This window comes from Canis aureus, chromosome 15 (assembly GCF_053574225.1).
Source record: "Canis aureus isolate CA01 chromosome 15, VMU_Caureus_v.1.0, whole genome shotgun sequence".
Classification (NCBI taxonomy): domain Eukaryota; kingdom Metazoa; phylum Chordata; class Mammalia; order Carnivora; family Canidae; genus Canis; species Canis aureus.
Genome location: NC_135625.1, coordinates 62,763,073 through 62,778,130, shown reverse-complemented (window position 1 = coordinate 62,778,130; position 15,058 = coordinate 62,763,073). Strand labels below are relative to the sequence as shown.

Genomic DNA, 15,058 nt, shown 5'->3' with positions numbered 1-15,058 from the left:
TGTGTGCCTGACATTCTTCTCCCAGTTATAGGCAATGGAAGAGCTGCGTACGGGCAGCATAGATTGTATTTGGTGGTCTTGTTGACATAAACACAATAGCTACACTAATGTCAGTTTTCCTGAAATGTGAAACCGCTTGTAATATATCCCAGTGGAAATTCTTTGGCTTAAGAACATTATTTCACATATTTAACCTAAATCCATCACACAGAAATTACTTTTCTTTACCCAGCATCACCGTACACCAGGTTATTGCTTTCCTGCAGCTACTTACCGCTGTATAAAATGAAATGAACCAAATTCTATACATACTTTATTTGTGAGCAATACATTCAAATAAGCATTGATTTTTCCTCAAACTAGCCCCATCACAGAATAATAATCAGCCCATATATAGACAAGACTGAATTTCCTTAGCTGTGCTTAAAAAGAACAGTAGTTAACAGAGTTATAGTCCACAAAAGGATAGATGCTACCCGCCGTCTAACAGGAATTAATGATAAAGAAAATAAGGTAACCAGGTTTGCTCCCACATTTGGACTTAGGGACCTCAGAAGGGAAAAGTACCTGGAAGTTGGGCAGGATCCTGCTCTCTGGGAGCTTCTGTGGGAGCTGCACAACCCTCACTTTTGTGCCTGATGGAAAATGGGGCCAAATCCCCAGAAAAGAGCTTTTATCCTCTGATGGCCTCAGCCAAGTTGGCAGCACCCAAGGGCTCACTGGACAGGTGGGCTGTGACATGCACTGCACACCCACCTCCGCTGGGAAGGAGACACAAAGCACTTCTCTCTTTCTGCCCTCATCCCCAAGCAGGACCCGTGATGAGAAAACACAGCCAGCCCCAGAGCACGCCTCTGAGGCAACATCAGTCATTACAGTCCCTGAATACTCAGCATGATTTGGATCTCATGAATCCCAGCACTGCCCTAATTCCCAAACCTGCAGACACTTCAGGGGAACCTCTAAGGAAGCAGAACCAGTGTCATGGTGAAGAAGCTCCCGGCATTCCCCTCTGTCCTTCAGCTTCTCCCCCACTGTAGTCTGGGCCCCTTGTGTAGCAGCAGAGGTGAGAAGAAAGGACCCTGAAAATCAGCTGATGCCAAGCAACAGCTCAAGGTGTGGAGGCAAGGTGCTGGAGGCAGGAAGCAGAATGGGGAGTCCAAGGAGAGCCAAGGTGTCCCAGTGGGGCTTATTACAACATGCCTGCGGAGGGGTTTTCTAGGGCACCAGCCACCCAAGTAGGTCAACCTTGGAAGTCTTCCAAGTTTTCTAACTATTCTGAAGTGAGGAGATTCTAGGTCCCATCCATCCCTCAGGGCAGGGGAGGAGAGAACCCTTTCCACAGCAGCTTCTCCTCTAAGCCACTACCTCTCCCAGGAGGGTGGAGATATTTGCTGCCTAAAGTGTTCTCATGTTTATTTCTCTATTTAGTAGGCAAAGGAGGGCTAGGCATTTCACATCAAGCAACTGTGCAATTTACAGATTAATGAGTTTGTTATAGTGTGATCCACAGCCTGCTGGGGTTATGGCAGAAACTTGAGGAAAATCTTGCGCAGGTTATCACATTTTAAGAACATGATTAACTGTGTTCCAACTGTACATGTCCATTGTGAGAAGAACTACATATTCATCCAGGGTCACAAGATTTTGCTCCTAATTATAGAAAAAGGCTAGTGTGTAGTAGGCAATCCATAAATAATGAAATCCTTGGGATGCCTGTGTGGCTCAGTGGTGATCCCCGGGTCCTGGGATCAAGCCCTGCATCGGGGTCCCTGCATGGAGCCTGCTTCTCCTTCTGCCTGTGTCTCTCTCTCTCACTGTGTCTCTCATGAATAAATAAATACATAAATAAATAAATAAGTAAATAAATAAATAAATAAAATCTTTAAAAAAGGAAAAACAAACCAAAAAACCCCCACAAAAAAACACTAAAATCCTTTCTTCTCTCCCTTCTCTCACTCAGGTAAACTATAGAAAATGTGGAAAGTAGAAAACTCATGTAAACAACAAAAATCATGTGAAAAAAATTGGATATGCTTTTCTATATTCAACAGTATAAAAATATCAGTTATAAAAAGTCATTTTAGGGAAGCCTGGGTGGCTCACTTGGTTAAGCATTGGGCTTCAGCTCGGGTCATGATCCCAGAGTTCTGGGATCAAGCTCCATGTCAGGCTCCTTAAGAACTCTCTCTCATATAAATAAAATCTTTTTGGGGGGCACCTGGGTGGCTCAGGGGTTGAGTGTCTGCCTTAGGCTCAGGGTGTGATCCTGGGGTCTTGGGGTTGAGTCCCATGTCCGGCTCCCTGCAGGGAGCCTGCTTCTCCCTCTGCCTATGTTTCTGCCTCTCTCTCTGTCTGTGTCTCTCATGAATAAATAAAAATTTTTTAAAAATTGAAAATAAAATCTTTTTTTAAAAAAAGTCATTTTAGGGTATAAAAATAGAAAATTTTAACAAAGACATCAGAAGAACTTAAATATAAAATTTTATGATACAAAACAAAATAAAATGTAGGAAATGCATCACTTCAAAATAACACGTTTTCTATTATATATCAAATTGATGCAACTTTTAACCTGGGCCCATCTTCTAAAAGTGTCAGAGGAGACAGGAATATATTTAAAATATAAATATATACAAAGAAAAGTAACACACAGAGAACAGACAGATCCTATTTGATATTAATATTCTCTCAAGTATTTACCTTATATGCCAGCAAGTGGAAATCAGAAAACTGCCTTTCAAGAGCAAGCACTAAAGTGAAAACCTGTGTAAAGAATGGTTTTAGAGATTATATTTCTATTAATAGCACATTAGGAATATTGATTACAGATACATATTTTGACCAAAATGAAAAATTAAAAGTTAATCAGTAATTAGGTATAACATTTGGGATTATCACCCAAACTAAATTTAGGAAAATCCTTCAAGAACTTAAGTGTCAACATTTATAAACTCAAATCTGTCAAAATTCTGTTAAAATCAAACTGAAATAACTTTTATCTTGATAGTACTTACTATTTAAAGAGAGTAACAATGACATAAATACACAAAAGAACTAGCATATAGAAAAACACAGGATTAGTTGAAACAAGAACATTATCTACTAGCATCAGGCATTTGATTTCACACATTTCTACCTTTTATGCATAAAGTCAAGTACTGCTAGAATTTGACCATAGAGTTCATTTAATTGTAACAAAGATAAAAATCAGCATAAAACAGGTGCATATAAACATCTCTCAAAGTAAATTACCATAACAGATATTTTGAACAAAAAGCAGAAAATAAGGTTGTGAGAAATGCACAAGACATGAGTGAATGCATATTTAGGATGGCATGACAAAAATGTATTGGTAGAGAATGCAAATGGTAATGTTCTCAAATGTATTTATTTTTTAAAAAAAAAATTTAATTTTTTTAAAAGATTTATTTGACAGAGTAGCGGGGACAAAGAAAGAGAGGAAGAGTCTTAAGCAGACTCCCCACTGAGCGAGGACCTGGAAGTAGTGATCAATCTTAGGACCTTGAGATCATGACCTGAATCGAAACCAAGAGTTGGACATTTAACCAACTGAACCATGCAGGCATGTTGTATTTCTCAAGTAATCTCAGTTGTACTTCGTAAGTAATTATGAGTTAAAAGGACAGAAATTTGTTTGGAATCCTTAACAACAGGGGAGAAAGAGACAGAATTTAAAAGGGCAATTTTTAGAGATTATTTGTGTCAGTTGCTAGTGTTACCTTAAGGAAGACATAGCTCCTTAAAAGATGTGCTCTTCTCTTCCTTACACCTGGTTGTCTCTGGGCTGCATCTGCCAGCATGTGACTGTACTTCCCAGATCTCTCACGTTGGTGGTGGTATGAGGTTGTGTCAAATTCTTACAAAAGGAACATAGGCAGAAAAGATTTGTGCCACTTCTTTTTATTATTTATTATTTATTTTTTATTGGAGTTCAATTTGCCAACATATAACACCCAGTGCTCATCCTGTCAAGTGCCCCCCTCAATACCCGTCACCAAGTCACCCTGTCACCCCGCCCACCTCCCTTTCCACTACCCCTTATTCGTTTCCCAGAGTTAGGAGTCTCTCAAGTTCTGTCATCCTCACTGATATTTTCACTCATTTTCTCTCCTTTCCTCTTTATTCCCTTTCACTATTTTTATATTCCCCAAATGAATGAGACCATAGAATGTTTGTCCTTCTCCGATTGACTTACTTCACTCAGCATAATACCCTCCAGTTCCATCCACGTGGAAACGAAGCAAATGGTGGGTATTTGTTGTTTCTAATGGCTAAGTAATATTCCATTGTATACATAGACCACATCTTCTTCATCCATTCATCTTTCGATGGACACCGAGGCTCCTTACACAGTTTGGCTACTGGGGACATTAATGCTATAAACATTGGGGTGCAGGTGAAGGGGAAATACATCACAATACAAGCATCCATCAAAAAATTGAAAAGAACTCAAATACAAAAGCTAACCTTGCACTTAAAGGAGCTGGAGAAAGAACAGCAAATAAAACCTTCACCCAGCAGAAGAAGAGAGTTAATAAAGATTCGAGCAGAACTCAATGGAGTAGAGACCAGAGGAACTGTAGAACAGATCAACAAAACCAGGAGTTGGATTTTTGAAAGAACTAATAAGATAGATAAACCATTAGCCAGCCTTAGTAAAAAGAAGAGAGAAGGGATCCCTGGGTGGCACAGCGGTTTGGCGCCTGCCTTTGGCCCAGGGCGCGATCCTGGAGACCTGGGATCGAGTCCCACGTCAGGCTCCCTGCATGGAGCCTGCTTCTCCCTCTGCCTGTGTCTCTGCCTCTCTCTCTCTCTCTCTCTCTCTGACTATCATAAATAAATAAAAATTTAAAAAAGAAAGAAGAGAGAAAAGACTCAAACTAATAAAATCATGAATGAGAAAGGAGACATCACCAATACCAAGGAAATACAAACGATTTTAAAAACTTATTATGAGCAGCTATATGCCAATAAATTAGGCAATCTAAAAGAAATGGACGCATTTCTGGAAAACCACAAACTACCAAAACTGGACCAGGAAGAAATAGAAAACCTGAAGAGGGCAAATAACCAGGGAGGAAATTGAAGGAGTCATCATCAAAAACCTCCCAAGACACAAAAGTCCAGGGCCAGATGGCTTCCCTGGGGAATTCTATCAAACACTTAAAGAAGAAACCATACCTATTCTACTAAAGCTGTTCAGAAAGATAGAAAGAGATGGAGTACTTCCAAACTCGTTCTATGAGGCCAGCATCACCTTAATTCCAAAATCAAAGACCCCACCAAAAAGGAGAATTATAGACCAATATCCCTGATGAACACAAATGCAAAAATTCTCAACAAGATACTAGCCAATAGGATCCAACAACACATTAAGAAGATAATTCACCATGACCAAGTGGGATTTAACCCCGGGATACAAGGCTGGTTCAACACTCGTAAAGCAATCAAGGTGATTCATCATATCAGCAAGAGAAAAAAACAAGAACCATATGGTCCTCTCAATAGATGCAGATTTGTGCCACTTCTAAGGCTGCAGTGGGTATGAGGCGAGTATGCCTCCTGCACCATTGCTCTTCCCATCACTGGCTGGAAGTGAAGGTCTCCAAGGCCAGGAGGATGGTGGCCCCGTGAGGTAGAAGGTCCCTGCATCACCACATGAAAGACTGTGCCACTTGCCTGCATAGGACCTCACATGAGCAAGAAGTATACTTTTGTTCTGTAAAATCACTTTGGTTTGAGGATTTTATGTTACCCTTTAGCCCACAAATGCATTACTCAACATTTTTATGGAGATAAAAGGAATGAGGAAAGGCTGGTAACTCTAAAACTAAAATATTAGTAGCTTCCACGATCAATTCACATGGTAAACATCATCTCTTTACGGCACAATAAACTGGGCTTTTATTTATGTCATTGCTTTTTGTAGTTGCTTTAGAGTCTGGGGAATCATAGGTTACTTTGGATCTTGTTTAGTTTCTTATTTATTCCTTCCTTCCTTCATTCATTCCTTCATGAGGGACACAGAGAGAAAGAGAGGCAGAGACACAGGAAGAGGGAGAAGCAGGCTCCCTGTGAGGAGCCCGATGTGGGACTTGACCCCAGGACCCTGGGATCACGACCTGAGCCAAAGCCAGATGCTTGACCACTGAGCCACCCAGGTGCCCCTGCATCTTACTTGGTTTCTCATTCAAATTATTTCAGTTAATAACATAAGTCACCTTATCTAAACATTACAACAAAATATGGAATAATAAAGTAAATAGCTATAAAAGGATATTTTCAAAGAGACACCTTGGTATGATTTAGCAGTCCAAGAAGATTCTAAATTGCTTTTAGTTGCTTAATTTTGGCTTTCACTAAGATATGTGAAAAATGTGTTCTGATAAATATTTGAGGACTCAAAGGACCAGAGATACCTTGAAAGAAGGTTTTTAAAAAAAATTATAATGTCAATACATGTTCACTGTAAGATTATCAAAAAACACAGAAGTATATATTTCTAAAAGCAACTTCTGTTGAGTGCTCAGTGCGTATCATCCTTACATTCATCTTTACATTTATAAACACACATATGTGCACCCATGTGTATACCTACATCTATATGACTTCATGAAGAGCTAGAAGTTTCTCCTACAAAATTAAAACTTTTTTCAGTGTGACTTATTTTCTTCATTTAGCTATTTGAGGAGCAATTCTATTATAGCCCACTATAGAGAGTACTTGTTCTTTTTGATATGCTGCATATGTACTTCTTATAATTTACTAAGTCCAAAATGAATAAATTTCAGATTATTTGGAACCTTTTATGATAAATTTCAATTCAAATTACTTGTACACATTTCTTTGTACAATGCATATGTTGCATACTTCTCTAGGTTCTTAGGATTGGTATTTCTATTTTTTAGTGTTGAATAGAGATTTCCATTTTTTTTTAAGATTTTATTTATTCATGAAAGACACACACAGAGAGGCAGAGATATAGGTAGAGGGAGAAGCAGGCTCCCTGTAGGAGCCTGATGTGGGACTCGATCCCAGGACCCCAGGATCAAAACCTGAGCCAAAGGCAGAGGCTCAATCACTGAGCCACCCAGGTGCTCTGATATTTCCATTTTTTTTTTTTTTTTAGCATCAAAATCTGTGCCTATTTATACTGCCACCAAAAGTGTGTGAATGTTTATTTTGACCCACATACTCAGCGCTAGTATATAGTATTGGCTTTTTTTTCTCCCTTCACAATCTGTTGATCAAAACGTAAGTTCTCATTTTAAAGTAGATTTTTCTGATTAAGGATGAAAGCATCTTCATATTTATTCTTGATTTGTGTTTTTGTGATTTGTGTTTATTGTGATTTGTGTTGTGAATAATCTGTATCTACATATTTTTGTTCACTTTTTTCATGGATTTGCATATTACCCTTCAGTTTTATATACGTTGAAATATATTAGGTATATTATCATCCTCTTTCTTAGGATGAATTTTCAGGCCAGTGAAAAATTCAGTCTTACTCTTCTTGAGCTTTAGTGTATCATAGATAAGCAGGGTGCCATAGGTCGGGCTGTGTGTGGGGGACTGTGTAACTTAGAAGTTATAGACACAGTCTTCAGCCATGGTCTTGGAAGACTTAGGTGAGAGTCCTGCTGTGCCACTCACTAGTTCCATGACCCTTGAGGGGTCCTTAACATCTCTGTGCCTTGATTTTTTTCATGATGAATGAAATCTAATGATAAAACTTACCATTGGGAATTGTTGTAAAGATTAGATTGATATTAATGGATATGTCCTCATAGAATAGTACTTGGTGTGAAATAAGCAGTCAATATATGCAAACTCTTAATATTATTATGCCAGTTATGCAACACCAGAGATCTGGGACCCTTTGCAAAAGAACAATATTCTTAACCCTTTCCAAACAGGATAACAGAACTGTTTGTTTTTTAAGAGGGACAGTTCATATGGAATATGTCTTATTCTCTACATCTTATGCCATCTATACTTCTAAGATAATAACATGTGCAACCTCTTTACTAATTTGGTGTTTACTTTTGAATTCCTACCACGTGCAAGTTTTAAGAATTCATTGCATTCAATTATTCTCAAAATAATCCATCTAATTTTGTCTCCTAGTAAGAGAAAAAAATTGAAATGCTAGGAAGTTAGCAGAGACGCATAGAATTAGAGGTATTTACAGATCATCTAGTCTGACATTTCATTTTACAGGTGGGAAAACCAATGCCCGGAAGAATCAAGTGACTTTTCTAAAGTCACACAGAAACTTGATGGAATTGTTAGACTTAAGGTAGGAACTCAGAAGTCCTGCCTCTGTGCCAGCCAGCCCTCCCAGGACAAAACCAGACTATGCTCACAAACACACTTCTTCTCTTGACTCAATGGTGTTACACAAGTGAAAAGCAAACAAATAGCAGAGAACAAGCAAAACAAAAAACCAGATGAAGTTGAAGTAGTGCTCTAATCAAATTTCATTAGGAAGGAAGGAAAGCAGACACTTCCCTGTGGTCTCGGAAAAGATATCACAACTGTGACATCTTGTGAGACCCCATTAGAAATCTCCTCCCTTTTTCCTCCCTAAGAACCATAGATTTAACCATGCTTCTCCACTGCATGAACATTCAAAGTATGGACTGTGGCTCAGCATCATCAGCAAGATAGAAGAGATTGTTAGAAATGCAAATCTCTGCCCATCCCATTCAGGGCTGCTAAATCATAACCTGTATTTCTGCAAGATCTTTGATGATTTGTATGCACACCAGAGAAGCTCTGGTCTACGCCGTCTAAAAAAGAATAAACAATCAACCTACAGGTCAGTGGTTGTCAGTGCCCACTCCACATGCCAAAGACACCCGGGAATCCAATTTCAAATGGCTTGTGAACTAGCTCCCACCTACAGCATCCCACCCGATCATTTTCAGTAGTTACAACCCCTAATTCTCCACCATCTTGCTAGTACAAGCACCTCCTGGCATACTGTAATCAGAAGCTTTCACAAATTGGCATGCTCTTTTTCAAAAGGCTCATATCCTTAAAAAAAAAAAGGCTCATATCTTCACTTCTACATATTAGAAACAAATATACATAGCTCTTTTTTTTTATATTAAGAAGTAAAAAAAAAAAAAAAAAGAAGTAAATACCTTCTAATATGTTTGTAATTCTCCTGTAATCACTGGCAAATGAGACATAATTAATCATTAATATTCACCCTATTAGAAAATTTTTGCAAGAACTGAGTGCATTTGAAACTAAAGTGACTGATGGACAAGATGGCTAACTTTGTAAGGATAACAATAGCTACTATATTTAAGTTACATATTTGATGAAGCTACATATTTTATATTTATAAAACCATATATATATGGAGTTTTTTTGGATAGGAGTCTAGGCTAAATGACTGTGTATGAGCCAGCATTTGTTTATTTTTTAATAATAAATTTATTTTTTATTGGTATTCAATTTGTCAACATACAGAATAACACCCAGTGCTCATCCTGTCAAGTGCCCACCTCAGTCCCCGCCACCCAGTCACCCCCACCCCCCTCCCTCCTCCCCTTCCACCCCCCCCCATTTCGTTTCCCAGAGTTAGGAGTCTCTCAAGTTCTGTCTCCCTTTCTGATATTTCCCACTCATTTTTTCTCCTTTTCCCTTTATTCCCTTTCTTTTTTTTAAAATTTTTTTTTTAATTTTTATTTATTTATGATAGTCACACAGAGAGAAAGAGAGAGAGGCAGAGACACAGGCAGAGGGAGAGCAGGCTCCATGCACCAGGAGCCCGATGTGGGATTCGATCCCGGGTCTCCAGGATCGCGCCCTGGGCCAAAGGCAGGCGCCAAACCGCTGCGCCACCCAGGGATCCCACCTTTATTCCCTTTCACTATTATTTATATTCCCCAAATGAATGAGACCATGTAATGTTTGTCCTTCTCTGATTGACTTACTTCACTCAGCATAATACCCTCCAGTTCCATCCACGTGGAAACGAAGCAAATGGTGGGTATTTGTCGTTTCTAATGGCTGAGGAATATTCCATTGTATACATAAACCACATCTTCTTTATCCATCATCTTTCGATGGACACCGAGGCTCCTTCCACAGTTTGGCTGCTGTGGACATTGCTGCTAGAAACATCGGGGTGCAGGTGTCCCGGCGTTTCCCTGCATCTGTATCTTTGGGGTAAATTCCCAACAGTGCAATTGCTGGGTCGTAGGGCAGGTCTATTTTTAACTCTTTGAGGAACCTCCACACAGTTTTCCAGAGTGGCTGCACCAGGTCACATTCCCACCAACAGTGAAGAGGGTTCTCTTTTCTCCGCATCCTCTCCAACATTTGTGGTTTCCTGCCTTGTTAATTTTCCCCATTCTCACTGGTGTGAGGTGGGATCTCATTGTGGTTTTCATTTGTATTTCCCTGATGGCCAGTGATGCGGAGCATTTTCTCATGTGCATGTTGGCCATGTCTATGTCTTCCTCTGTGAGATTTCTCTTCATGTCTTTTGCCCATTTCATGATTGGATTGTTTGTCTCTTTGCTGTTGAGTTTAATAAGTTCTTTATAGATCTTGGAAACTAGCCCTTTATCTGATACGTCATTTGCAAATATCTTCTCCCATTCTGTAGGTTGTCTTTGAGTTTTGTTGACTGTATCCTTTGCTGTGCAAAAGCTTCTTATCTTGATGAAGTCCCAATCGCTCATTTTTGCTTTTGTTTCTCTTGCCTTCGTGGATGTATCTTGCAAGAAGTTACTGTGGCCAAGTTCAAAAAGGGTGTTGTTGCCTGTGTTCTCCTCTAGGATTTTGATGGAATCTTGTCTCACATTTAGATCTTTCATCCATTTTGAGTTTATCTTTGTGTATCGTGCAAGAGAGTGGTCTAATTTCATTCTTCAGCATTTGTTGACTACTATGACATGAGCCTTCACCTAGCCATTGAAGATGTAAGTATCAGAAGGTCCTTTACAAAAGGGTCATTCACAGTTAATCTAGATTGGATTGACTAGATCTGAATTCTGATTCTACTATGACATTGAGTATGTTACTTAATTCTCTAAACCTCAGCTTACCTTCTATAAATGAAAGTACCATTAATACTTCACAGCTCTGATGTGAGGACTACATCTAAAGAATATAACATGGTGTCTGGTACACAGACATTACTAAATAAATTTTAGCTGCAATTGTTTTCTATCATACTCTGTTTTGCAAATAGAAGAATTTTAAAAAATGTAGAAATCATAAGATAGTTTAACATTGAAAATTGTGTATAGCTAATTGATAAAGGCTCATGAATGTACCCGACCAATGCTTGAGTGCCTCCTATGTGCTAAGCAGTGTGTTAGTGTGGATGAAAAAGTGATGAACAGATTCTAGTTCCTACCCTTGGGGAGCTCCCATCTTAACCTGTGAAACTTGATACCTAGCTGAGCAGTGTTCCATAAATGCCACCTGAAAGATCATAACAATATTCAACACCAAAAATGAAATCTAAATTCCTTTGTCTTGGGAAAGGGCACCTTTAGATAAACTACTATCAAGCATCCATTCTAATTCTACTCCAACACTACTTCATCAGTGTGACACTGAATCATCTGTCTTCCCCTTTCCTGCTTCCCTGCAGTTTATGGCCCAGGCTAGCCTTTCTTGGTCTCTGACCCTTGGAGTCAAATTCTTCCTTGTTGCCACACCCACTGTTTACATATCAGTTTACAGTTAAGGTGCTTCCTCTAGCAAACAAAAGCTTCTGTCAGAAGTCTAATGCCCATCGCTTGGTCTTTGTCACTGGTTTTGTTTCACTACCTCCATTTCTCTGATCATTATTCACAGATAGTTCCAAAGAGGCCATGTGGTTATGGCTATAAGGTCAAGGATCTGATTGCCTCAGTTTAATCCGGGACTAGACAGTCAGCATTTTGATACTGGGCAAGTTACTTGACATCCCTGTGCCTCAGTTTCCCTATAAGTAAAGTGAGGGATATTGTTTTTTTGCCGCAAAGGACTGTTTTGAAGATTAATAAGATATGTGAAGTGCATTGACTAGCCGAGAGGTGTGTGGGGGCATATATTATGGTGTTGTTATCTTGGTTCTGGGTCTTAGCTCAACTAATCACCAATCTCACTAAGAACGGCCTTGGTTCTCATTTGCTTTATGTTCTCTGTTTCCCTAAAAGTCCAAATATTTTTATGACTCTGCCCTTAGGAGTCATTGTCCATGACAACCAGCTTCTCATAAATGATCTCACCTTCTAGGCCTTACAGAGCATAGATCGACTTACTGTGGCACATGAGGCTGGAAGTACACCCTCTTTCACATAACACATCCATCTTTGGGATAATTTAGCCTTGTTCTTCTTTATTGATAACACGGATGTTGGTATACAGAATGTACACTGTTGTGGTTAAGTACTGAGGGCTTAACTAGTTAGCACAACAAACTATTGTCTGAGCCAGACTGTCAGGGCAAAAGCCTGACATTTGCTACTTTCTGGTATGTGTGTATACAAAGTGGATTTTAGGGGTGCCTCGATGGCTCCGGCAGCTTAGCCTCCAACTCTTGATTTCAGCTCAGGTCATGATCTCAGTGTTGTGGGTTCGAGCCCCACGTTGGGCTCTATGCTCAGCAAAGAGTGTGCTTCCTTCTCTCCCTCTGCTCCTGCCCATATTCACACTCTCTCTTTCAAATAAATAAACAAAATATTAAAGAAGGTGGATTTTATAGGTAACATCCTACAAAGCCACCTGAAATGTACAGGGTTCATGACTGATTGTTGGATTTGTAATGTAGAATGAATCAGTAAAAATCAATCCACTACTAAATGAGAATAGCCAGCTATACTATACTAGCCACTTGCACTCTCTGGTCAAATTTCCTATTTCAAGGATGAGACATCTAATGAGGGAAATGATGCACCCAGGTGGAAGTGCTGATAACAAGACACCAGAAAACTACATATTGATATAGTTTGTACATCTACATAATTTGCAGCTCAACACTCAAAATTTTCTGGAGAATCCATAAACAGCTCAAATTGTTTTCTTTGCTACCCCTTATCAGCCTATTCAGGGAGAGAATACCCAGCTTGGCTCCTTTGCTAGTTACTAGTAACCAGTTTATTTCTGAAGCTGTGAACAATATGCACTGTTCTCACATTGTCTACAGATTTTTCCTTCTCCTTCTTTGTCCAATATACTTTGCATTAATTTTGTTCCTTTGCTCAGCCTGCTCATTCCTCCCTGAGTCAATAATTTTCATTTAAAATTTCTCACCATCATGCAAAACACTAAATAAATATCTCTGAGTTATTCTTTAACAGTTGTCTTTAGCAGGGCAAGTAAAATTTTAGGAGAATGGACAAGTGTGCCTCTGGGTTTAGAGGGTCATTGCCCTTTACTGCAGGGTTTTTTTCTTCCAAATCCTATGATATACGTAGTTTTTGTGTTTTAAATACTTAGGGTTAGAGAGATAGATAGGCTGTATTCAATTGATGGGATCCAGAAAATGGATTAAAACAATTTTTAATTTCAGATATTAAATTCAATGAGCAAAGAAAAAAATCATATCTGATAAAATCACACCTGCTAGATAATCAATGAATGTAACATATCTAAACCTTTTCATTCAAAAGAAGAGAGAAGGCGGGATCCCTGGGTGGCGCAGCGGTTTGGCACCTGCCTTTGGCCCAGGGCGCGATCCTGGAGACCCGGGATCGAGTCCCATGTCGGGCTCCCGGAGCATGGAGCCTGCTTCTTCTCCCTCTACCTGTGTCTCTGCCTCTCTCTCTCTCTCTCTCTCTCTCTGTGTGACTATCATAAATAAATTTTAAAAAAAATTAAAAAAAAAAAAAAAGAAGAGAGAAGGCTTGCTCTTGTGTCCTTTAGGCAGATCTAAGAAGGAAGCAGTGAAATTTCCTGGATTTGGGCACTAATCTAACACTCAGCCTGGTGATTCCAATATCACTCCAATTGGGAATGACTTTTCTTGCACATTGCTCTTCTCAGGGCACTCTTGACTTCTGTATTTCTTAGGCTGTAGATCAGTGGGTTCAGCATAGGGTTGAAAAGGCTGTAAAACAAGAAAAGGATCTTCTGCTGCTCTTCAGGGTGGTGGGATTTGGGGGCCATGTACATGACAATGGCACTGCCAAAGAAGAGCCCCACCACACAGAGGTGGGAGGAACAGGTAGAGAAGGCCTTTCTGCGGCCCTCCCCAGACTGGATCCTCAGGATGGCCAACAGGATGCGTGAGTAGGACACCAGCACCAAGCAGAGGGGCACCACTAAGATAAACATGCAGGCAACAAAGATGACCACTTGGTTAAGCCGGGTGTCAGCACAGGCCAGCTTGAGGATAGACAGGATTTCACAGAAGAAGTGGTTGATTTCATGAGGCCCACAGAAGGGCAGCCTCAGGATGAGGCTCACATGGACCAGGGCCAGCAGGGAGCCACATGCCCAGGAAGCCACCATCAGGGTGATACAGACTCTCCAGCTCATGATCACAGAATAGCGGAGGGGGTGGCAAATGGCCACATACCGGTCATAGGACATCACCACCAGGAGAAGACATTCTATCAGAGCAAAAGTCAAAAAGAGAAAGGTCTGCGTCAGGCAGCCAGCAAAGGAGATGGGCTTGTCTGGCCTCAGGAGGTTCACCAGCATCTGGGGCACTGTGTTGCAGGCATAGGCTATGTCGACGATGGCCAGGTGGGAGAGGAAGAAGTACATGGGGGTGTGCAGTCTGGGGTCCAGTGAGATGAGCCCCAGGATGAGCCCATTCCCCAGCAGGGTGAAGGCGTAGAACAGGGTGAAGAGCCCAAAGAGAACCATCTGAATCCTTGGACCAAGACAAAATCCCAATAGGATGAATTCTGTAACCATTGTTTGATTTTTCTCCATTTTACTATTAAAGAGAAAACCAGATAGCTATGTAACAGAATTATTTTTAAACAACTCTTTTATTTATCATTCCATAAATTTTTGGTGTGCACAAGACTATTAGAAAACAACTTTAAGAATTCACCGAGTTATAAAT

General features: G+C 40.0%; 1 protein-coding gene across 1 annotated transcript; it reads right to left on the bottom strand.

The window, feature by feature from the left end:
* Positions 1-13,980: 13,980 nt before the first annotated feature.
* On the bottom strand, positions 13,981-14,922 carry LOC144284083 (olfactory receptor 2A1/2A42-like). The gene has a single exon (XM_077848451.1). It carries the CDS (start codon positions 14,920-14,922, stop codon positions 13,981-13,983), a length of 942 nt encoding a protein of 313 aa, XP_077704577.1.
* Positions 14,923-15,058: the final 136 nt, after the last annotated feature.

Bases quoted from the DNA above. Each gene is read 5' to 3' on its own strand.
- LOC144284083 (XM_077848451.1), bottom strand. From the start codon at position 14,922: ATGGAGAAAAATCAAACAATGGTTACAGAATTCATCCTATTGGGATTT.